The sequence below is a fragment of the Mustelus asterias genome, chromosome 9 (genome assembly GCF_964213995.1).
Source record: "Mustelus asterias chromosome 9, sMusAst1.hap1.1, whole genome shotgun sequence".
Lineage (NCBI taxonomy): Eukaryota > Metazoa > Chordata > Chondrichthyes > Carcharhiniformes > Triakidae > Mustelus > Mustelus asterias.
This window is the reverse complement of record NC_135809.1, coordinates 97,992,627-98,018,721: the sequence shown is the minus strand read 5'-3', so window position 1 is coordinate 98,018,721 and position 26,095 is coordinate 97,992,627. Positions and strand designations below refer to the sequence as shown.

Here is a 26,095-nt window from a genome sequence, read left to right as displayed (position 1 = left end):
TGCACAAGATTGATTAGTTGATTTTTGTATGCAACAGGGCATAGTTTGATTCATAAAGATGGCTTGTAATGTTTGTTTTGTGCTGGCTTTTATTCCAGCACTATTGCCAAAGGGATGCTGCTGTTATTTGTGAGGTGCGACTGTTCCACAGCTGCTTCCATATACCTAGTGGCAAGGGCTGCATCCTCATGATGTGAGGCTGTGCTACATTCAGCAGGTCATGATGCCCCATAATACATCACTGTAGAGCTTCAGCAGGGTGGTCCAGGCAGCAGAAACATGATTGAGCACTTCAATGGCTTGCTTGATGACACTGTATGTGACAGTATGTCTCTCTTTCTGTGTATGTTGCCAATGTGTGCAGGGTTGCACATCAGAGTCATGAACCAGCTGGTCAGCAGATAACTTACATTGCTCAATAACTATCCTCTGGTCTCCTGCAGTGGCTGGAACGCTAGTGGTATAGCGGACTTGTGCAGAATAAAGGCATCATGATAGTGGGTGTTGCTCTGCATCATGCACTGAGCATTGTCATACACCAACTGCATATTAAGAATGTGGATGCTTTGCAGTTGTAGTATATCTATGAATTTAGATGCAGTAAATAGCACCCTTCACTATGGGGACACCTGATATCCTGGCAAAGCTCTGCCTGTCTCTCTGGGAGAAAAAGACTATGGGTGGGATTTTCCAACCTGCTCCCCCCTCAACTGGCAGTGTGTTTTCCCGTAGTGGAGGCGAATTGCCATTGGCCGCTAATAGGAACTTTTGGTCCTGCCAAAGCCTTTGGCGTTTTGTGTGCCTCACACATCCTGCTGCCGGCGGGGGGGGGGGGGGGGGGGGTCACCTTCAGTGGGACTGGAAGAACCTGCTGCTGGGAAGAACCAGAAAATCCCACCCAATTTATTTCCTTTCTTTGCATACTGAGTGCCAATATTATACAGCAATGAAGAGCAACTGCAAGATGTTAGAGATGGCTCCTTCTCCCTCTCTGTGATGTTGCAGGCCAAGCAAGACAGAAAGTACAACACCCTTAATTGGGTGTGTTTTATACCAAATGGCATGGCTTTACTTGGAGCTGGTGTATGTGGTCACCGCCTTTGCCCCCACTGACACCGCATGCTTGGCCAGTTCCGCGGGCAGCAGTGGGCAAATGACGGTCTGGATCTCCTGGGAGCTGGTGACACTGTGCTTGTTGTCATCTTCCAGGCAGAAAGCCTTGCTCACGATATTATTGGCAAATGAATTCATGATGCTCATGGCCTTGGAGGTGATGCCGCTGTCGGGGTGAACCTGCTTCATCACTTTGTAGATGTAAATGCGTAACTCTCCTTCCTAGATTTCCTCCTTCTCTTGCCTCCCTTCAGGGCGTTTTCTTGGATTTTTTTTGGAACTCTTCTCGGGAACTACTGCTTTCCTGTCTTCAGCCACGGTACCGTTTCACTTCAGACATGGAAGCAAGTGATCTGAACAGAACCCTTAAGGTCAAAATCAAGGCCTTCACCACATGTCTCATAACACCCTTTGAACTTCACCAACTTTAAATGACTGGTACAAACCAGCCAATACTTTGATTAACTCAATAGCAGTCCATCAAAATCAATCAGCAATGAACCTAAGAGTAGTGGTAATCCCCTTTAAAAATGCTGATGTAGGTCCTTCTATTGCCGAATGCATGTTAAGAGAGGCTGGAACGTTGCAACTGAAAGTTACGTTGCTAGGATCAAATCCATTTTATATGCTGATGGAAATTGCAATCTTTCAACTTCAGGTGCATGCTTCTAGAATTGATACTCATGACAGCATGGCTGCAGTTTAAGTGTGGGGACAGGGTACAGATGCTATTTTGGATATGAAATGTACATGTAGCATCAAAATTATGTATATGTGGCAATGGTTACTTTAAGACCAGCATTACTAAGTAAGGGTCACTTGGTCTGAACAACTAAATTCCACCACTTACATGGGAGACACTTTACCATCATCTCTGACCACAAACTGCTTTTGGGCCTCTTGAAAGAGGACAAGACTATCTTGCCGATTGCCTCGGCATGAATTCAGCAATGGGAATTAATTCTGTCCGCCTACGAATGTACTTTCAAACACTGACCTGGGGTGCACATAGTGAATGAAAATGCCTTTAGTCACTTACCATTGCAAGAAAGTGTAACATATACTCCTGTAGCACAACAGATCATCATGGCATTACATTTTTTAGACTCATTACCAGTCTGTGCAAAACAAGTTAGACACTGGATCAATCAAAATCTGCTTCTGTCCGAAGTGAGAGACATGATACTTACAGGATGGGTAAATGAGCCATTTTCCAAGGAAACCATTCTTTACCCATAAATACAAATTGAGTTGTCAGAATGCCAGCATATTTGTGGAGAAAGAGTAATTATTCCTGTACCAGGTAGAGAGCTGCTCCTTGCTGAATTACACAGCATTCATCCTGACTTCTCTAAGATGAAGATGCTCACCAGGAATTATGTTTGGCAGCCTGGCATTTATTCAGATATCAAAAAGCTATTCCTGCACTGTTAAATTTGCCAATTGCAACAAAGGTTGCCAACTGTAGCCCCACTGTGTCCTTGGGAATGGCCTGGCTGACCATGGGCACTGACCCATATCGATTATGTTGGTCCAATCCTGGGCACAATGTTTTTGCTCATGATCGATGCAAACTCTAAATGGATTAAGTTTTTTGAGGTGAAGTCACCTACTTTGCATGCTACCATTGAAAAGTTACATGAATGCTTTTCAATTCATGGGTTACCCAACATAATTGTTTCAGACAATGGAACCGTGTTCACAAGTGCTGAATTTCAAAACTTCATTTGTCTCAATAGAACTGTACATTACCACCCAGCATCAAATAGGGTTGGCCAAGGGAGCTGTCCAAATTTTCAAGTTTGGCCTAAAGAGACTGTCAGGAAGAACTTTGGAAACCAAAGTCACATGCTTCCTTCTTATCTACTGTACACTCTGCATGCAATAATGGGAATTCCACCAGCAGAATTACTAATGAAACATCGTCTCAGAACAAGACTGAGCCTCATGTTTCCAAATTTGCCAGGGAGAGTAGAGACCAGCAAAGGTAATGAAAAAACAAGCAGTGACCCTTTGTCAAAGCTGAACAAAGGGTAATCTCGGACTCGAAATGTCAGCTTTTTTCTCTCCTTACAGATGCTGCCAGACCTGCTGAGATTTTCCAGCATTTTCTCTTTTGGTTAATGATTCATATATAGTGGACCATGGAAAATGAAGCCGTAAATGTGAAAAACTTTGATAGTGGATCCCGGGAACTATTGTCTCTAAGAATGGCTCCCTTTCATACCAAGTAGACATAGAGGGATGGATCGTTCATAAACACATGAACCACTCGAGGGGTAGAGACACTCCAGCAGTCAATGCTCCCATCAAGAAATGTTTTTGAAGCACCAAAGTACCTGGCTGACCTGTTACAGAGAAAACTGAGGTCTCTGTTGAATCAAGTAGTTATCAACTGCCTGTGCCAAAAGAGATACCCGCTATTACAGTTCCTGATAACATCGATTCTGTGGAAGCATCTCAAACTATAAAATTATGCTGTTCTACCAGAAACAGAAAACTTCCTCAAAGACTTGATTTGTAATCATTGAACCTATGAATATAGTGTATAACTAGAATTCAGGACTAAGTACAAATGTAATTATTTCTCAGATTTTGATAGTGTTTTCTATTCACCTGTATCAAGTAATTTGGTAAGTAAGGATTGTAAAAAGGAGTTAAAGGGGAGGGATGTGGCAATTGTCACTTTAAGACCAGCCTTACTGAGTAAGGGTCATGTGATCTGAACACCCGGTGCAAGGAATCTCTCTGAAGGAGGAGTCTTCTGAGTTAAAATGAGTGTACATGGACTATCTCCCCAAAGCATGCAGCTCATGAAACAACCTTGTAAATAAAGTTTATTTGTTCAATTTAAAAAGTCCCTTGAGTTCATCTTCAAAGGTACTGTAGTGGTGACCTTTGCATTACTATACTCTAGCACTGATAGAATAGCTTATGCAAGTTTCCAGTTCCACAGATGAATGAAGTGCCAAGTGCCAGCGACTTGTTGGTTTAGCAGCAACAGCAGCTACTTGAGATTTGGAAAGCATAGGAGGTGCATCATCTCAAGAACAATTGATCCCAAACATCAGACATACTGCACCAGAATCAGCTCTCTGGACATCAATGAGGATCAGCTGATGATGTTGATCAGGTTCAGAAGAAAGCTGTAACCAAGCTGTACCACCTAGTCCAAAGACAGTTAAATCTCCTCAGTGCACAACAGATAGCAACGTAAGTCTCTCCACCCTCAACTTTAATGATACAACAGCCTTCTAAAATCTGTAGTGAACATCATAGGATTCAGCTGCTTTGTCATCGACTGTTGATTAAGAGATAACTAAAGTCTACCTTATTCATGTACCCCTGACATAGGTGCAAATTTGCAGCTAAAATTAATGAATATTTAAAAGATACACAACCCCTGCCAGAAACATCATTTTCCCTGAAGCTCGGGTGACAGATGTGCAAGGTATTATTGCCAATTTGCTTCTAAGCCTTGAACTTACCAACAAGGCACATGGAACTTGCATGTTTGTGTACTCACAGATTTGCTTATGAAACCTATCCACACAATGAATTCAGTAGTTGGTGTTCATCAAAGATTAACAGTTTTTAAAAAATTATTCATTCGCAGTATGTGGTAATTACTGGCAAAGCCAGCATTTATTGCCATCCCCAGTAGCTCAAAGATTGTTCTTCTGAAATCATTAGCAGTTTCATATAACCAAAAGGCTCGCTAAATCACTTCAGAGGGCAGTTAAGTGATAAGCACGTTGCACCTCTGCCATGTCCCTCCCTGTCCTCAACCCAACTTGGCCTGCAGGTCACCTTCTACTGGCTTCCTCCACAGCAGTATCAGCAGCAGCCCGGAGATAAATCATTTGACTGTTCTTTAAAGAGCAGAAAATGGTGGAGTAATGACATTAAAAAGAAAATATTTTAAAGATTAATACAGAAATGCTAATTCATATGATTCAGAGAGAGTTGGAAATCAAGCAAAGCCTGGCTGTAAATTAAACTTACACTTCATCTTCATATTCCTTTGGCGGGGACACAGCAATAACAAGGTCTATCCAGTCCTGTAATAGAAGTACAACAGCTTTATGACTGTTAATGAAAATGGTTTACATTACTATTGAAAATAGATTTATGATGACTCCCTAATGGACAGAAGCAGACATTTAAAGACCAGGAAGAATGAGGCTTGAGCTAACTTAAATTAATTGATCTTGGCCAAGCACCGAAAGGGGTGTAAAAATGAATCAAAATCTCCTAAATCAGGAAAGAGAAAAAAATCAGCTGGTCCCTACCCTTGACTGCAATCTTATTAACTCCTTTAACTGTCTGGGAGTGCCAATTGATGACAGGATCCAGTTTCACTGTTGGCTAGATGGCTACAGTATGATGAAGAATGACACGTAGGGCATGGGTTCAATCCCTATACTGGCTGCAGTAGATCATGGAGATCTGCTTCCACACCTTATTCAGAATTGCAGAGTGATATGCCTCACGCTATGTATAAAACCAATTGCCTTTTTCTGATGGAGAGAGATGCCTCCGGTTATTTTGTGGACTATGGCTAATTATCTAATGTGCTTGTGAAGTGCTTTGGGCTGTTTTACCATGTTTACCATTGTATAATTGCAAGTTATTATTTTACTGATTGTGCATTTTTAAGAACATTTATTTATCAGTATTTGAAATTTAATTCCAAGTTAAGTTCTAGAACTAGTCTCAGGCAAGGAGAAACTTATTCAGTCAGATGGTTCAGATGATTGAACATATGGCATTCTCTTCCCCAAAGGACAGAGGATGCTCACTTATCGAGAATCGATGCTTTGGGCACTAAGGGAATCAAGGGATAGGGATAGAACAAGAAAGTGGCATGATTGCAAAAGTTCATCCATGATCTTATTGAACGGTGACGGATCATATGCACCATTCCTGCTCCGAATTATTATGCTGGTGATTCATTACTTTTCTAAAGTTGCTGTTGCCCCAAATCACTGACATTCTTTGATTATCCGTAAAATCATTCGAAGTAAGAATGAAAAGATACAGGAGGTCAAAAGCAATTCCATACTATGTTCAAGGTACAAGTTAGTTAAAAGTTCACACTGGTTAAAACTTATTTAGTCTATCACCTTGTATCTATACATTAATGTCTCCAACCCCATACAAGATAGATTTTGATATAAGCAAGAAAGAAACTGCGTTGGAATTACAACTTACTGCCAAGGAATAAAACTGGTACATCAGATCAACTGCCTGTTGTAGAAACATCCCATTATGCTGGGTGTGAACATTTGATTAACTATCATGGAAGAGTCAAAGTGAATGCCTGCATAAGTACTTAACTATGGAATGAATCATTGACTAGTCTGATCCTCTTCTCAACAGATTCTCACGTATATGTATTTTCTAATGGATATCATTTGAGTACAGTTAGATTCAGGAACTCCAATCTGTTTTACTTATCTCTAGTCTTTGGACACGAACGGATACTATTTTTAAAAATCAACTAACCCAGCAGACAGCAAGAGTTGAATCTGAGATCTGAGATCTATAGGGCGGCACAGTAGCGCAGTGGTTAGCACTGCTGCTTCACAGCTCCAGGGTCCCGGGTTCAATTCCCGGCTCGGGTCACTGTCTGTGTGGAGTTTGTACGTTCTCCTCGTGTCTGTGTGGGTTTCCTCTGGGTGCTCCGGTTTCCTCCCGCAGTCCAAAGATGTGCGGGTTAGGTTGATTGGCCAGGTTAAAAATTGCCCCTTAGAATCCTAAAATGCGTAGGTTAGAGGGATTAACGGGTAAATATGTGGGGGTAGGGCCTGGGTGGGATTGTGGTCGGTGCAGACTCGATGGGCCGAATGGCCTCCTTCTGCACTGGAGTGATTCTATGATTTGGCCAATATGCCTTTTTTGGTTAATTTTTAAATGTAATTGAGATACTATACCAAATTACCACTTGGCCATCAGAGAACTTGGGTGGGATTTTCCAGCCGCGCGTGCCCCAAGACCCAAAGCCCATGAACCTTTAAATGGTTCTCCGAATTTTCTGTCCCATTTTGTTTTAATGGGGCTGATTTTTAATTTGAAATCAATGGGAATATCTATAAAGGCAGTTGATCTGATGTACCAGTTTTATTCCTTGGCAGTAAGTTGTAATTCCAGCGCAGTTTCTTTCTTGCTTATATTAAAATCTATCTTGTATGGGGTTGGAGTCTTTAATGTATAGATACAAGGTGATAGACTAAATAAGTTTTAACCAATGTGTACTTTTCCACTAACTTGTTCCTTGAACATAGTATGGAATTGCTTTTGACCTCGTGTAGGTGTGTCTGTATCTTTTCATTCTTTTTTAGAATGATTTTACAGATAATCAAAGAATGTTAGTGATTTGGGGGCAACAGCAACTTTAGAAAAGTAATGAATCACCAGCAGAAATGGGAATCAAAAATATTGAGCTATGAATCATGCTGATGGTTATTTTTGCAGAAATAATGGAAGGAACTTTATGAGGTAGTTGATTTCATGGTATAATAATCATTCATGGACACTGGGTGGTGAAGTATGTGTACACTCTGCGGGTTGTGTGTTTCCATTTCCAATTTAGTAGATGTCTGAATCATAAAATGCTAAAATTGATCTAAATAAACACTCCAAGCAAAAAAAATTAATCCACGAGTAACAGTATGATTTTAAGTTACAAAGCAGTTTATATTTGTTCTTCGTCTCCCAGTGTTTCAAATTTAAAATTCTTATTCTTTTATTTAAATTCCTGCATGGCCTGATCCTCCCTATGTCTGTAAACCGACGATTCTCTACACCCAACCTTCAAGACTTTTTACTTGCCAACCTGTTTATGCATTCCTCCCTTCAATCCATCATTGGCCATCGTACTTTCAGCTGCTTTGGAAGTACACACTCTGGAATTTTCTCCTCAAAACCTGTTGGGGTGGCACAGTGGTTAGCACTGCTGCCTCACAGCGCCAGGGACCCGGGTTCAATTCCCAGCTTGGGTCACTGGCTGTGTGGAGTTTGCACGTTCTCCCCGTACCTGCGTGTGTTTCCTCCAGGTATTCCAATTTCCTCCCACAATCCAAAAAATGTGCTGGTTAGGTGGATTGGCCATGCTAAATTCTCCCTCAGGGTACCTGAGGGAGAACAGGCGCCGGAGTGTGGTGCCTCGGGGATTTTCACAGAAACGTCATTGCAGTGTTAACGTAAGCCTACTTGTGACTAATAAATAAACTTTAGGTTAGTGCAACGAAAGCTCCAAGAGACACAACAGTGTGGGCTATACAGTCTGCCATTTCCAGCATGGACCACAGAGAATCCCATGCTAGTCAGTTGCATGTGCGCCTCCTTCTCCCAACTAGTGTTACTTAAAGGCTCGGCCATCGACTTGCATTTGAGGTGCTTTTGAGTCAATTTTGCTGCAAAAATGTTTATGAATGTGCCGTAGCTTGTTTTTGCAGGTCTCTTTGTGAGTTGTGCATCCATTCAAGGAGGACAGATAATTTGATCTGCACGGGATAGAGGGGCTGTAGTTGCAGCACCTGGGTCTGCAACACAATTGAAAACTGGAGAAGATGCTCCAGAAAGGGGAAGCTGTGCAAGGAGGAAGGTGAGAATTGCTCTCCACAGAACACACTACCCACCACCTGTCTTCAGGGCAGCCTTCGTCCTCAGCCTGGAACAATATCTGTGGTGAGTCAGATTCAATAGAGCCATGCCATCTCCTTAAGCAGAACATGGACCTGCAAACTAAGGGATGAAGGTACTGCAAATAGCAGTAAAGGTCTCAGTTACTTAAACTTCTCTGGATGAGGGGAACATTCTCATGGGGTTCAGGTGATGGATATGTATCTCCTATATGTCATCCATTGCTACATATGAGGAATGACAGAGGCTGCATTTGCAAGGAGAGGTGATTGCATCATGGTGCCTCTAAGCAGTAAGAAGCAGGGTAAGGTGGTGTGTGGCTTTGCCAGGATAGTGGAGTTCATGATTGTGCAGGGTGCCATTGTTTGCATGCTCTTGGATTTGCAGTCCTTATTTCCACTAGGAGTGGTACAGAAACCACAAGACCAACCACTCTCTCAATAAGCAGTTGGTGTATGACCCATACAGAGAGCACAATGTTAATGAAAGGTGCTATTTGAGACAGTCTGCCATTCCAACTATGTGCAGGCTGACAAGTGGAACCAGAGGTGGCTGCTCAGAGACAAATGATACACCCTCCACACCTGGCTGATGACCCCCTCTTTAGCCATCTGATCATATGAGGTCATTGTGCATATAACAGAAGCCATGGTAGCACAGGAACATTGTGGAACAGCTCATCTGTGTACTAAAGCAATGTTTCCACTGCACTGATCACTAGGGATGGCTCTCCTGTGCACACTGGAGGGAGTCTCCAAGTGCTCTGGAGTGGTGATCTGCTGTGACCATCACAACACCAGCATTGTGAAATTGCAGTCATTGATCCCAGCATCTGGAGGTCACCTCGAGAGGAGGGGGCGGTGGGAGGAGGATGACGAGGAACAGGAGGAGATGGGGACAGTGCATTTGGCAAACTTTCACTACACATGTGTGAACAGAGAGTAGCTGTTCCGTTTTCTCTTCTGCTTGGAGAATATCGCTTCACCAACATAGCTCCACAATCGTCCGACTTGCCATTCAGCTGGTACACCCTATCACAATGTTCCATTGGCTAACCTCCTCATTTCAAAACTACCTTACCATAACACCTTCATCTAAAAACACATCCATTTATGCAAACAAAAGTGCATTATTCTGTCTCGTCCAATTCCTTCATTAAGCTCCTCTCAGCGCTGCTGCAGGTTCTTCTGCCTAGACTCTGGGGATTGCCCTCATTAATCATCTACTCCTACTCCTTCGAAGGGTATTCTTCCTGGCCTTCTGCAGAAATGTGCCTGTCCCATCCTGTCAACCTTCGTGACTAATGCTCCAGCACTGCATCCATGAAGCTGGTGCTCTTTCTTTGCTCTGATGTTCTACTTCCTTTGTTTCCAAGCAGCAACCCCGTTTCAGTTGGTGCAGCTCCCTTTTCAGAGAGGCAGACTGTCTTTCGGGGTTGGAGGCTAGCTGGAACTGGTGCTCGCCTCATGCGCCTCTAGACCCCTGTTAAACTTTCAGGCAGCCAACAGGATCAGCTGAACACTACAATCATGGAAAGGAGGAAGCAGCTCTAAGTTAGCACTGCTATCTGTCTCAGAGGCTCTGAGGGGCAGACAAGGAGGGGTGAGTTCTGGCCTGTGTGCCTCAAAATGGGAGAAAGCATGTTGTTAGCTCTCTGCCTTTCCATTTTCCTCTCTCCTTCTTTCATATATTACTTTAAAATCACTTCTTTGGTCAAACATTCAGTCATCCCTCCTATTATTTCCTTTAGCTTGAGCATGCATTTAAAAAAATATTTACTGTATATGAGTTTTCCAATGCTGAAAGTACTATTTAAATACAGGTGAGTTTGTTCTCCTGATGATGCCATTATATACACCTTATCACCTGGAAATTTAAGTAATCAGTTACCTGGAGGTTTTGAAAACAGAGATTCAATAAAACCCATTAGTCAGAGAAACAGTTTTTATTCTATCACCATATGTGACTTTTTTCCACCACACTGTGTTTCACTTAATATACAAATAAAGCAAAACCGAAATCAATTTTGCTTTTGCAGTCACAGGGAAAATATAACAAAAAAAAGCCCTCAGATCAGTATATTTCTCTATCAATAATGTCGACAAACACAATTGTAGATATGACCAACTCATTTCATGTTCTCCCTCATCTTTCTGTAAACACTATTAAGCCTTTATTAAAACAAAGGATGGATATTCAGTCTGTCAACGCAGGAATACGTGTGAGATCCACTCAAAGGTGGAAATATACAGACCACAGATGAGCCATGATATTAGGTATGGGGTGGGGGGAGGCGGAAAGACAGGATAAATGAGGTGGAAACAATGAAAGAAGAAAGTGATTTGAATGATGCAGACAGCACAGTTTTTAAAAGAAATTGATTTGTGGAACTTGGACGTCGGTGACTGGCCAGCATTTATTGCCCATCCCTAATTGCCTGAGGGCAGTTGAGAGTCATCCACCTTGCTGTGACTCTGGAATCACATGTAGGCCACACCGGGTAAGGATGGCAGATTTCCTTCCCTAAAGGACATTATGAACCAGATAGGTTTTTCTGACAATCAACAATGGTTTCATGGTCATCAGTAGATTCTTAATTCCAGATTTTTTTTTATTGAATTCAAATTCTACCATCTGCGGTGGCGGGATTCGAACCTGAGTCCCCAGAACATTAGCTGAGTTTCTGGATTAATAGTCTAGCGATAATACCACTGTGCCATTGCCTAGTGGTAAAGGATGGTAAAAGAGAGGCCAATTTAGAAGAGTGGAAGGGGTCTAATGCTGTCAATGTTCGTGGGGGTGCTGGCATTGACTGTTTTGAGGGGAAGGGGTCTGATCCCGGTGATGTTCAGGAGGAAGGGGGGATGGTGGCGGGGGCGGGGGAGGGGGGAGATGTGCTGGCTTTGATAGCAGGGAGGTTATTTTCTCCTCTAAGCAGGACACTCTTTTAAAAGGGCTCAGCATAGCCGGGCTTTACTGGCATGTTAAGGTCCCGCCCCTCAACATGACATTGTGAAACGTACCCACCTCTTAGTTTCGTGACAAAGTACCAGAAGATCTGGAGGGAAAATCAGCCAACACCCCGGTTTTCAGTCAGCCCTGACACTTTGCCATTTTTTGATAAGATTCCGCCCACTATATCTAGCTTGTTATGGGAAGAACTACTAACTACTGCCATAGTCCTGCAAACAACACATTGATCCAGATTTTGTGGTCGGTGGTGAATAAATGGCACTCACCATTCTTCGCACATACTGCTGCCCAAAAGCTCTCATGGGCTTTTGACCGTCAATGTGGTCATTGGGAATCTGACACAGCACAGAGAAATCTATAAGCGATCAGTGTGAACAGGGCAAGCAATTTATCTCTTTAATTGAAGGATCTTTATTGAGGATAGGCGACAAAAAGTTTGGTTAAAGGATCCTCTGTTCAGGAATGTTGGGGAATAAAAGTCAATGCAAGTGACAGGTGAACAGGAAAATGTCGGTTAAGGATACGAGTAGCAGAGTTTTGGAAGCAGAAGTAGGCAGTGTTTGTGAGTGAGAAAGATATGGGTTTAAAAGCTCACCATTACATGAACTAGGATGTTGAAGTTGCAAGCAGCCTGGTTCAGCCAGGAACAGTGGCTACAGAAGAGATTTGAATCAATGCTTGAATATGGAGCTTGTGGCAGGCAGCTAATACAATGGCAATGGTCTTTCCAATGTTCAGCTGCAGCTCACCCAGAACTGGATGTTAGAGAAGCAGTGTCACCATTGAAAGATTGAAGGATTGAAAGATGTGGTGGTCAGGTAGACCTGAGCGTCATTACTGAAAATTAACTATATCCATCCATGATGTGAGTAACTAGAGGTTTCAGTGGGGGGAAGGGATGAAAATAATGAATTTTGTATCTCTAGGCAATTGAATTCGATCCAATTTGCTCCTTTGTTAAAAACGTTGCTGGGTAGCTTTTTGGTCACACACTAAATAACTCAATATGAAGGATACGAGTACTTACACCACCACTATTCCAAGACTTTGCGACTGTTGTTTGGGCTTCATGTAGGGTGGCATCAGTGAGAATCTTTCCATTGACAGCCATTATTTGGTCTCCTTTCACAATTCCACCTAAAGAAGAAACAATTCGGCCATTTAGCCCCTTGAGCCTTTTGAACCATTCAATGAGAACTTACATCGCTGAAGTTCTTTGGTTAACAAAACTCCACCAATCTCAGTTTTTAATTTAACAATGGATCCAGCATCAAAAGCCATTTGTGGAAGAGAGTTCCAAACTTCTATTATCTTTTGCTGGTGCAAATATTTATTAGCTTGACTCCTGAAAGGTCTGGCTCTGATTGCCTCCGGTTGAGGAGCCTGTCGTTTATTTCTACTTGCACAATATATTGCCCTTGAGATCTTGAAAATATCAATCAAGTCATCCCAATGGGGCTCCCCAGGGGGCCGACCACTGACACTGCTGCCCTGACACTGTAACCCTGGCTCTGCCCCCTGGTACAGGTTGGCACCCTGAATCAGGTGAGCAGGGGTGTGACCTCCATTTTGGGTGGGTAGCCAACTTGCTCAACTTAAATGAGGCCTGAGCCTCAAAATGATTCTGATCACTTCATAGCTGAGAGCACCTTTCATTGGCTGGTTGTTCAGAAGTCAAAATCTACTCTCATATTTCAAGTATTACACTCACAGTTAAAGCTTATTGCCCTACAATCTTGACAGTATCTTCAATGGGCCTGGCGTCGAAATAGGCTTTTGATAATGCGCCCAGAATAATCAATAGAAACCTTCATTTTTAAATAATGGAAATTTCTCATGCATCCACAGGGTTTTTCTGACACCTTTGAGAAGTGGGGCAGCATCATTTCAGACCTTGCTTTAAGCTTTAATTGATACATGACTTCATTGAATATTAGATGGGCAAGTGAATAAATAGCACTAATGTAATGCAATAAATGTTATGCTACAATAACTCCTCACAGGAAAATAATGAATCGTTTACTGTCTCTAAATTACTACTTTATAATTAATAAAATCTCCTGTTTCCAAAATCAAGAGCATCTTGGCTTCATTAAAATCAATACCATCTAGATTCCATTAATCTGCCTTTGGCGGAGAATTGAGCCACAAGTTCATTTTCTAAGAGATTCAGTCTGTTTATTGCAACTGTACCCTAACTTGAAAAAAAACACTGCTGATAAGAATACATATTGATAACAGGTAGTAAGTGACCTCAGTATCCTTGGGGTGTTCATGTTCTAGTTGAAACACATGTTAGTTGCCCTGCAAGTGCAAATGTTAATAGGACCCCAATTCAATATTGGTCATCAATTGGGTAGAGATTTGTGCTGCAAATTCTCCTCCTAGACGTGTTGTTCCACGTCTTCAGCAGGATAACTAGCAGACTTTAAAGGAATTGCTGGAGGTAGCCACAGGAAGAGTTTTTTTTAATAGCTTACTAAAATAAGCCTGCCTGGTTCTGCCTGCTCAGGCTTTTTTGCCACTCCAGGTCCAGGGAACTATTTTACCATTGGAACCAGTTAAACTCCTAGGTACAAGGCGCTTTGGGAAACCTGGTTAGCATCCTGATTAGTCTGATGGATTCTTGCAGATCAGACCCTGAAGTCCTTATTTGCAATGACGTTACTCAGCTTGTGCCAGAAACTTGTGCGTATATGAATGTTTCCCACATCGCCTCAGAATAAAAATAAATGGCAACATCTACCAAGTGATATTTATTGGAATGAAAACAATACAAGGTCAATTATGGTCTGAAACCAAGAGATAACTTTGAACCCAATACCCTCTATTGCGTGATAAACAGCCAACAATAACTTTACCATAAATGAAAACCTTCAATTTTGGGACTATTATTAGTTTTGTTTCACAGTAAAGTATCCTCACCGACTAAAATCAGACACAGAGATCAACATCCGTTACTCCCATGGTGACCACAATCCACACAAATATTTCATCGACCTTCAAGCAGCTTCTCTACTGCTCAACATAGCCTTGCCTCTTCCCTGCTGGCATGTTGCCAGGCCTCAGGGAATGACCTCAACCTTTCGTCTGCACAACGCAAACATTGGTACAGCTGTTGTGTAATATTTTGTAACCTTATACATATCCATAAACTCAAAATTTGTAGATTACAATAAAATTGTAGCAACTGTATTAATAATCTGTTAATTCTATTAAATGTTACTTTGAGGGAAATTTAACAATTTATTTTAACTAGCTTTAGTTAAAACTAGATTGAAACAATAGTCAATTTTTTATGGAACTGCATTTCAACTTTTAAAACATCATCTTTAAGATTTCATAGTTTAAAATTACACAAATTAAAGAAGGCTATTTATGATGGTTTAGCCCTTCACATTCTGACATAAATTCTGTGAATGGAGACTTCTCGAATAGAAGCATTCCATACGATAAGCTCACAGTCCTTTGGGGGGGCATATGAGAGTGCATTGGAATTTGCTTCACTTTACACCTCCTCAACTTATCAGCAAATAGTGACAACTGTGCTATCTGACATAGGTCTAGTGAGAGTGTCATCACGTACGTAAACATGAGTGCTTGGAAAATATATTATTTAAAGGATCGCAGACTCCTTGAAAACAATCTGTGCATTGTATCTATTCACAAAACAATTAATTATGTATAAATATAATAGCTACTATTACTGTTCACTAAATATGCAAACTGATACACTGTATATTGCTTTGACACTTTATACAGGCCTGGTTCCATTACTCGTAACACTATCTCTCCCAGCTGTTCACCCATCATCAAAATAAATTAGAAGCTGATAATAACGTGACATATTCTGAAGACTGAAATGTCTCTAAGTCGAGTCCATCTTGTCACCCCTGTCTCCCTTTTAGTGCAATGTCCTTCATCATTGATTACTTAGTGGACTACAGCTCCACAGTCTAGTCATTTGTCTGTAGCTCATCCTTGTGGGATCATGCTGAGGAGATCTAGAGGAGGTAGTCACAAGAAGGATGTTTTTTTTTTAAACAGTTTACAAAAATAAGGAAGACCACAGCCTGCCCGGCTCTGCCTGCTTAGTTTTGTTCCCCATCCCGGGGGTACCTTCCGTTATTCTTGCGTGATCCCTGACGGTCAGCAAAAGCATAAGCCTGACCTGATGTACATATGTATTTTGGTTTTTGATGAGAATCTTTGGATATTGATCAAGAGCAGAAACCTCTCCACTTCCTAACCCAGAGTATTATAATCAATTGTACCGTGCTCTGCCATCATTGCAACAGAGACTTTCCATCAATGACAAAAACAGAATAAATCCTCTAGAAAGCAATTATAATACTCTTTATTGAGGCTCATAGTTCACCCAAAAGGTGTTGTGCAGAAGCCTTTCTCAAGGCAACTTGTCATGATAACATGAATGCAAACATTCCAACAAAAAATGTCCCTGCAACTGGTCTAAATATGTAGAAAACTATCGAATAATTGTATTATCCGGTACTAAATTGTGAAAGTTACTCAGACAAGCCATTCAGTGGAGTGCTAGATTCAAACTTTCGATTGCTTTGCTTCTTTGTTATTTCTTAAACTGAAAATGACTGCTTCCAACTTATCAAATAAGGTTTTGGTCACTTGCGATCTTACTGGCATCGGATTTCCAGCACATTCAGCCTCTCAGCCATTTCTGGTAAGAGGCTGAATAAATTATTTAAATATATTTAAAATCGCATTAACGTGATTAGTGAGCCTGGGACGCGATTGCTCGGGATCGCTTGCCTTTGTGGCTCACCAGGAGAGGTTCTCTCCAGTGATGAAAACACCTGGTCCCAAAGAATGGGGAACAGTTGTGATGGCCTTGCTAGTAGAACCGGAGGGCCAGAGGGGGTGGGTCTGATGGGACGGGGCCTGACAGGGCAGGGCCCACAGGACAGGACTTATGGGGGGCAGGGCCTTAATGTGTAGAGCCAGGCCAGTGCAGGACCAGGTCAGTGATGGGGCCTACAAGAAGCAGCCCGATCAGGTAGGGAGGTGGGGCCTGCTGCCACTCTGCATGCGATCGGTAGGGGGTGGGGGGGGAGATGAATTGTTCTAGCTGGGGGGGAGGGTGGGGGTGATAGTTCTGGGTGGTGGTGGGGCACTCACTATTGACCACTGGGCCCTGGGATCGCTGGGGGGCACTGTGAGTCTTTCACATCCACCAGCTCTTGCACATGTGCACCAAAGGTATGTACAAGTGCAATGGCTCCCTCAGCTGCTGCAGTAGCCTTGCTGGCGAGTTAAGTGCTGCCTAATCCATCCTGTGGCTAGAAATGATCTAGCCCATTTTTTAATGTTTAAGTCGATAAGATTCGGATTAAAGACTCAGCCAAAAAACGGATCCGAAACTCTCCCGTGTACATGCTAACGAGACACTTGGAATTCTTCTCATAAAATTCCGCCCATAGAGTTTTACAGCACAGAATGAGGTCCTTCAGCCAATTGTGTCCGCCCAGGCCATCAACCATCTGTCTATTTATTCCCATTTTCCAGCACTTGGTCTGTAGTTTTGTATGCTATAGCACTTCAAGTGCTCATCTAGATACAACTTAAATGTTGTGAGGGTACCTGCCTCTAACATCCTTTCAGCCAGTAAGTTCCAGATTTCCACCACCCTCTGGGTGAAAAGGTTTTTCCTCACATCTCCAATAAACCTCCTGTCCCTTAACTTAAATCTTTGCCCCCTTATCCCTGCTACTCAAAATTTTATACACCTTAAATCAGGTCCCCTCTCAGCCTTCTGTGCTCCAAGGAATCTTCGAAACAGTGCCTTGGATCATTTACACCTAGTCAAAGAAGCAGATGGGACCTTGATTTAACATCTCAAGGCAGAACATGATTTAACATCTGATGGCAGAACCATCAGGAGTATAGACACATAGAAGGACCTGGGTGTACAAGTCCACAGATCCTTAAAGGTGGCAGCACAGGTGGAGAGGGTGGTGAAGAAGGCATATGGCATGCTTGCCTTTTTTGGACGGGGCATAGAATATAAAAGTTGGCATATGATGTTGCAGCTGTATAGAACGATGGTTAGGCCACATTTGGAATACTGCGTCCATTTCTGGTCGCCACACTACCAGAAGGACGTGGAGGCTTTGGAGAGAGTACAGAGAAGGTTTACCAGGATGTTGCCTGGTATGGAGGGTCTTAGCTATGAGGAGAGATTAGGTAAACTGGGGTTGTTCTCCCTGGAAAGACGGAGGATGAGGGGCGACCTAATAGAGGTGTATAAAATTATGAAGGCATAGGTAGAGTGAACAGTGGGAAGCTTTTTCCCAGGTCGGAGGTGACGAACACAAGGGGTCACGGGTTCAAGGTGAGGGGGGGCAAGGTTCAACACAGATGTCAGGGGGACGTATTTTACACAGAGGGTGGTGGGGGCCTGGAATGCACTGCCAAGCAAGGTGATTGAGGCGGACACGCTGGGATCGTCTAACACTTATCTAGATAACCACATGAACAGACTGGGAATAGAGGGATACAAAAGAATGGTCTAGTTAGGCACATGAGCGGCGCAGGCTTGGAGGGCCGAAGGGCCTGTTCCTGTGCTGTATTGTTCTTTGTTCATTCAAAAGATGGCACCTCCAATAATGCAGCATACTCCTTGTACTACACTGGGATGTCAGCTTTGTTTTTCATACTCAAACCCTGAAGTGAGACTTAAATGTAGCCTTAAGTTTTGATACAGGTATCTGATTCTGAAATACTGAACTCTCAAGGCAGAGGAATGTCACAGTCACTGAGGTAGCATCCCAGTTCAAAGACCTTGCATTTTTACGTAAAACTTACATAAAATTAATCTATGCACTCGCCTACGACATATTTTCAATAAAACCAATGTGGCAAGAATTCTATGCTGGTTTCAGAATGAGCTCAAACTAAATTAGAAGCTAGAGCTTATCTAAATCGGGACAAGGACATGTTTCCAATAAAGATAGTAAAACATGATACTTCACTGGCTCAGTTAGAACTTCTTGCTCAACCTTTCAAGTCCCCAGAAGACTGAAGTTCATCCATGCAGGAAACTGCACAGGGACTGTCAAGAATTTTTGCAACTTTGAAAATAGGATCTTCAAGTTTCAGAACAAAGTTGTTCACATTTGAGTTGGCTTCAGTCCAATAACAAGGATTTTTGAGATAGACATTATTTCACATTTACAAAGGATTATCTCTGAAAATATAATTCCTGCCACAATTTGAAAAAAATACATCCATGTATTTTGTATTTTGGATAACTAACATTATATTTTCAAATCAGGAGCAACTGAATTCAGGCTAGCTTAAAATTTTATTCAGGGCATACCAATTATCTGTTACATTAGATGGGTATCATTCAAATGTATATTTAGGTGAACGCAGTCCCAAGATAGATTTTATTTCAATTTATCAATAAATTATGAGTGATCAGGAAATCATAGCAAGAAGTCAGCTAAATGTTTGCTATTTGATTTAAATAAAATGGAAATCCTGGATGGGTGAAAAGGGATTGTATCATATAGGAGACATTGGAGGAAATTGGAATCATTATGATGAAATCACTGAACTAGAGGTTGGGGTTGGTTGGGGGGAGATGAGTGGTTGGAGCACTAGTAGTTCAAAAAAAGGCCAAAATGGTGTCCATATTTTAAAATAGTGACATTCTTAAATAGGAAACAACATAACAATCACCTATATTGACATAAGCTTTAAGAGTATCAGTCCGATAGTATTTTAGGAAGCAGAGGGCGGCACGGTAGCACAGTGGTTAGCACTGCTGCTTCACAGCTCCAGGGACCTGGGTTCGATTCCTGGCTTGGGTCACTGTCTGTGTGGAGTTTGCACGTTCTCCTCGTGTCTGCGTGGGTTTCCTCCAGGTGCTCCGGTTTCCTCCCACCGTCCAAAGATGTGCAGGTTAGGTTGATTGGCCATGCTAAAATTGCCCCTTCGAATCCTGAGATGTCTAGGTTAGAGGGATTAGTGGGTGGGATATGGGGATAGGGATAGGGCCTGGGTGGGATTGTGGTCGGTGCAGACTCGATGGGCCGAAGGGCCTCTTTCTGCACTGTAGGGTATCTATCTATCTATCTATCAGAGATCTATATGGATTTAGAAGGTGATGAATCTCCTTGACTAATCTCCTTGTATTATTTTAAGGAATTAACATCCCAAGTGCAATGAGGTAAACCTTGTGAAAGGTTATACCTGAATTTACAGGAGATATCTGACAAACTTCACCGTGGGAGGCAAGTGATTACCTCAAAACCTTGAGAATTCAAGGTAAATATTGGGCGTGGATAAGAAATTGGTTGAATGGTAGAAAATAATAGATGTTTGTTAGAAAAATATCTTAGGTTGGGGAGAAATACTGCATGTTTAAATTATTAATTTCCAACATTACCTTTACCAAAAGTACTTTTTTTATTGCACGAATATTGGGTGAACATTTCCTCATGTGTTCAGCCCCTACTTGTGAAGTGCTGGAATAATAAAATTATCTTGTAAATGGAAGTCAAGGTTTTCTAAATCTTCCGGATACAGGAGAACACCAGAACATACGAGCAATAATCTCACCATGCTTGTCTGCAGCACCTCCATCGTAGATTGCAGATACAACAATCTTCCCAAGTGGGGAGTTAATGCCCCCCTCGACTGCAAGATCCAATGGTCCCTCCTATATAACAGAATATATAACAATGACATTTTGTAGCTCCGTTCAAGAATTCTATTGTCTTTTGTTATCACAGCAGTTTTTATATGCTACATTTACAGTGTAGATCTTCTGTCTGGAACAGCCTTGTCTCGTCTCGCTGTGAATGATTATGTACTGGTGACTCTGGTAGCAGTTTGGTAGTCTGCATGGAACATTTCGAGACATCATACAAACGACTGGCAAGCAGAAAATGGAAATCACATTTGAAACTTTTGAATAGCTGTCTTTTTGCAAGTAAATCATATTACAATTAGCAATGCTAAATTTGAAATGCCAATTTTAACTGTTAACATAAACAGCCACCAGAGTGGCAGCATCTGACAAGAGAATGGACAGCATCGCTGTAAACCGAATGCCAAGGGACTTAGCTAACTCAGTTTCAGCCCAAGTCACTGGAACCTTTCAATTTTGAATTGGTAACATTGATATCAAAATAATTGTAACAAGAGTATTTTCATAGTTAGAAAAGAAAATCAAAGGAGCCTTAATTAAGTTAAAATTAGTCATAGATAATGATGGCTAGTTTTTAAATACCTTTATTTTAACATATTGGACGGGATTTTACCGGCACGTACTGGTTCATACGATCCTGCCCAAGGCCAATGGAGACTGCCATTCTCCAAGCCTCACCCACCCCCGGAATCGGGCGGAAGGGCCAGTACAATTCCTGCCTCTGTTTCTAAGTACTAATAGCAGGAAGTATTCTTGGGTAAATTCACTTGGTAGAATTACTGAGACTGAAAGAACAGTCAGAGTGAATGAAAAGCTGTGCAGGCAGCCTAGTACTCTTTCGGAAACTTTAGAAAAGTCATGAATTTTTAAAAATAAATTGCTGTAAGTTGCTGGTGGTACTCTTATAGTGCAGACTGAGCTCAAGCCGTGGCACGTCATATCAGACGATGCCAGGTTGGCACTGCCAGGTTTGCACTGACTGATCATGTCCCACTCCCCCGAGTGCTATACTTACCTTTGTGCCCTGGAGGTTCCCCTCAACTGCTTCACGTTTTGCAAAAGCAGTTGTTTTCTGTAGTCAGAGAGCAAGAGAATCTGGAGAGAAAACTCAGCTGGGCAGCTGGAGAGCTACATGTCAGTTCCCTCGCCGATGGATAATTCTTAATTTGGGGGAGCATATGGCGGGATGCCCTTTAAGTAGACGCAAATATATTAAAAAGGATTTAGCTGAGGTTCCTGTCTTTACGTTATTTTCCAAACCTCTCCCCATATCCTTTGACTCTGAGAAATCAAAAGTCTATTTATCCCAGTCTTGAATATATTTAATAATGGAGCATCCACAACCTTCTGGGATTGAGAATTTAAGTTTCATAACTCTCTGAGTGAGGAAATCTCTCCTCATCTCAGTCTTAAATTATCAGCCCCATATCCTGAGGCTGGGCTTTTGTGTCCTAGATTTTCCAGCTTTGTTTCTCCTGAAAAGATGTGTAAGAATCCACTCATTAACAGTTTCTGTTTATTTTATGCCGTACTGCCTACCCATTAATAGCTAAGTTTGTGCCAACCTGAATACTATGCTCATTCATCATCTCCTCATTCTGCCAACCACCCACTCTACAACAGGACCAAAGCTTTAAATACACAATAACATCATGTACATGCTGAGGCCTTCCTTGTCTTGGCCGCCCTCATTAGGTCATTGATCCTTTTCTGGCATTGCGATAATTTCCTTCTGACCAGCCCTACTCTGCTGACTGCCCTTCTCGGCCACTTCTTCTCAGGCTGCACATGCATGGCTCAGCTTCCTCCCCTTACCTCGAAATTAACAAGTTCCAATAAATATTTTATTGGGCGTGCTCTGAAGGTGGGCCTGGAAGTCAAAAGGCTGTCGACTTCCAGATACGCAACTTGCCCTTGCCTCCCCACTGTATTATTCAGCCCATGATCTTCACTGGCATTCACAACATTCAAGGCATGTGCACAGTTCTGCTGATGGAAATATTATGAATGGCACATCAGCAATTCTAATCAGTAATTTGCATGTTTAAGTAAATTAATGCAAGAGCATTAATGGCCTGATGAAGAATAACTGTAGATGAAACAGGACCATTAAAAAAAAACTGTATTAATCACTTATTTGAAATTATCTTGATATCTATTGATGTTAACTATTCTTGAAAAATTACTGATTATTTTCAAACTAGAAATTAAATTTCCTGTTCCCAATTTCTAGTAACACCTTGTTGATTATGCATTGCTTTTTTGTTCCCTCATTGAACATCCCAACTCTATTGCAATTTTGACATGCTGACACCTGGCCTAAAGCCAACATGTTTATTCTGCAAGCTGGAGTGACAACCCCAGCACTTGAATGTGCAATCCTGTGGCTCCGAGCCAAGATTGCTACCAAGATGACATTTCAGAAATATTATTTATAGAATGCTCCATGGACAAAACGTTGCATTCGTTGTACAATAAACTGAATTAGAAGTAAAAACTGCAATGCAGAGTTGGACCCTCCTGAAGATATTATGTTTAAACTTGTAGATGAGGATTGTATTGAGGAAAATGTAATGGAAATAAAGCATATAAAACAGCAAGCTACCAATTAGGAATTTGAATGCATCCTGCTGATGCAATATTCCTGGTTACCTTTTTAATTCTCAAGAGGCGAACGTCCTTTCCTGCAATCTGCTCTGATGTGAACTGGAATATAATTATATCTTTGATTAATGTTGTGCCGTTCACTGTCATATCAATATGGTTTCAGCATTCTTAATTTATCACACAAAGGTATGTCTTATTTTTCAAATAGATCAAGATAAGCAAACAGTGACATGCTACTAATAAAAGAAAACATTTAATGAATTAAATTCCTGTCACATCTATAAACCATGTCTAAATAATTTGATATTCATTCTATGAATCTACACTAATGTGATCGATAGGGTCCAAGAGGTTACATTTTAATTAAATTATCAATGCTGTTTAAAAATGTTAATGACACAATTTACTATCTATTTGCACAACAATTGTGTACAATATTTTAAATTGACTCAATAACAGTAATGAATGATTTTTGTGCTATGCCACACTTGCTATAGCGAAGGTGGCAAAGGAAAATGTTATTGCCTTTCTAGTATTGTCAAAGCTCCAGCTGATGTCTCCCGGCCCCTTGCAATGCTAGAGCAGCCCAGCGGGCCGGGAGAATCGACCCCTTTAGATTAAAATCTTAAAATTCTGGTTTCTTATTCAATTCATATCCCATTCTTAACCTCAAAGGTTTTTGTAATAAGTCCTCAGGGGTAAAAGTCCCTTCATCAGAATTCCTTTATTTACACGATCCAACAATGCTACTATACAGAATGCTCTCCGTATGTCGTCTGCATCAGGAGTGCAAAGGAACTGACACTCCTGTTTAATTACAGAGTTTGGGACTCCCTAATCGGACCATCAATTAGGCCATTTAAACAAGGAGTTCATATTCAAGCAGGCCAATCTTAATTGCCTGGTTAAAGTCATTACAGTTTTACAATGGTAATTGTGCATTTGAATAGTTGCCTTTAAAGGGTGCAAAGTTGAAAGGAGTCCTTTGACTACAATTTGAGGCCATCTTCTCAGTGACACAGTGTCACATACTGGTGGAATTATACTAACATTATCTGTACTAAGCCCAGAAATGATGGGGCATGTTATGTTGCTATGAATACAGCTCTCCGCCAACACCTCCCAGTTCGTTCTGGAACTCTTCCTCACCCCTTCAATTCAACATGATGCTCATATGCCTTTCCAGCCCAGTTAAGCAGATGCATTCCTTCCATATCTCTAAAACATGCTGTTGATCTTCTCCCATCTAACACTCTTCCCCATCATTCACTCTTAGATAATTCTAGTACCTTTTTCTTCCCGTAACCCCAAGTGATACTCTCAGTTTCTGCCCTTTCTGCATCTCCTTTATTACTATTAATTTCCTAACGACACTGTGGGTGTACGAAACAGGATGGACGACAGTGGTTCCACCACCTTCTCAAGGACAATTAGGGATGAGCAACATATGCTGGCCTTGCTAGTGACAATCACATTTCATGGAAAAAATAAAAAGCCCCTTCCTTCTATTCTGATCAATTTTCTTCCCCTTTATTGCAACACCTTTCCTCCTTTCCAGAGTTGTCATCGAGCTCACCCCACCTTCATTGTCACTCATTCAACTTTCCACCTCTCCTTACTTTTACTGCTACCTATTTGTTCCTTCTTTGCCATTCATTTGCTCTTCTTCGCCATTCATTTGCTCTTCTTCATTGCTATCCATTTTGCATCATTTATTGATCTACTTTTTCAGGCTTATCCACTTTCCCCTCTCTCCATAATCATCTATTCCCCTTTCACTGTTATCCATCTTCCTCTTTAATCATTGTTCATCTATCTCTGTGATCCAACCCTCATCTTATTGACATCCACTTTCCCTTTTTATTGCATCTATTTCCATTGCAAGACCAATAATACATATCCCCCCTAAGACACATGGACCGATCAAACTAATTAACACTTAATAACATACTGAATTTTTCAACTTACTGCCTGCTTGCCGTTTACCCCCTCCAGCTTGGCAACTCTCTTGCCTCACCAGCTCTCTCAATTCATAATTTCTCTCCTCAACCCTCTGCTTTGCTGCCTCCATTCCTGACCTGCCCACTTGCTGACCCTTCCTTTACCTACTATTTCCCTCCCTGACGCTCCCACTTACTATTCAAAAGAAAATTCAGAATATCTGTCTTATACTTTAACATTCAGGCTTAATATAAGGTACATGTGAATTAACAGTGGTAACACTGTACAATAAATAGCATAAGTCACCAAGACAGGTCCCATAGATTTCTCAGCAACCCACTCAGATGTCAGGAATACACAACCAATCTTATTAAAACTCTCATGTTCTCTTTCCAAGTTCTTCATATTCTAAGATTAAGCCTGTGAATTCCCCCAAAGCCACTCCAACTTGGATTGCCTCAATGACGGCACATTTCCAAAGGTCTCAAACCCATCTCATGAGACTCCCTTCCTCTGTATTTCTAAGTCTGCACTCCAGCCTCTACTTATCGATGCATTTTCAGCTCTTTAATAGCCAGCTAGCTTCAGCGGGCTGGCACTGTCCATGGATTTCACGGAGCTCCAATCTTCCCAGCTACATCAAAACATAAATGGCTCCCGGGTCTTCTTCACAATCCTATCCACTCAGAGCAATCAAAGAGGTCCTGGAACTTCTCCTGAGCGCCAAATACACATAGACAGCTAACAGCAACATTGTTGCTGCCTGGAGCCTGCCAACATCATCACCTTTTTGGTATGGACTGTTCTCCTGTTGCAGAACATTCACTCCTCCAGCAAATACTCAGATAAACTGAAACCCAAGAACCTTCCTGAGGTGTACCATCTGTTGTAAACTTCCAGGGATCAATTTTTAACTAATTGTAGGTTTAACTCTCAAAGCAAATCAACTCTCTAGGCTGCATTGCTTTGCAAAAGGATAGACCTCATCTCCAGTTCTCCAGCTAAGTAAGCCACCTGCTGTTTTATTATATTATCTTTCTGGTTGTTAACCCCTTAAATCAATATGGCTCCATCCTTTTAAGTGTAATAATTTTCAAGCTAGTTGCATTTATTGCATTTTCT

The 26,095-nt window shown here is 41.6% G+C and overlaps 1 protein-coding gene across 1 annotated transcript in view; it reads right to left on the bottom strand.

Annotated features, from left to right (window-relative positions):
- The window catches only part of ush1c (Usher syndrome 1C), a 227,822-nt gene that overhangs the window by 5,570 nt on the left and 196,157 nt on the right, over window positions 1-26,095 (bottom strand). The window contains exons 18-21 of the mRNA XM_078220627.1: window positions 23,078-23,131; window positions 20,335-20,434; window positions 12,761-12,870; window positions 5,119-5,174 (exon numbers count right to left, since the gene is read on the bottom strand). Coding sequence (XP_078076753.1) covers window positions 5,119-5,174; window positions 12,761-12,870; window positions 20,335-20,434; window positions 23,078-23,131 — 320 coding nt within the window. The remainder of the gene's footprint in view (window positions 1-5,118; window positions 5,175-12,760; window positions 12,871-20,334; window positions 20,435-23,077; window positions 23,132-26,095) is intronic.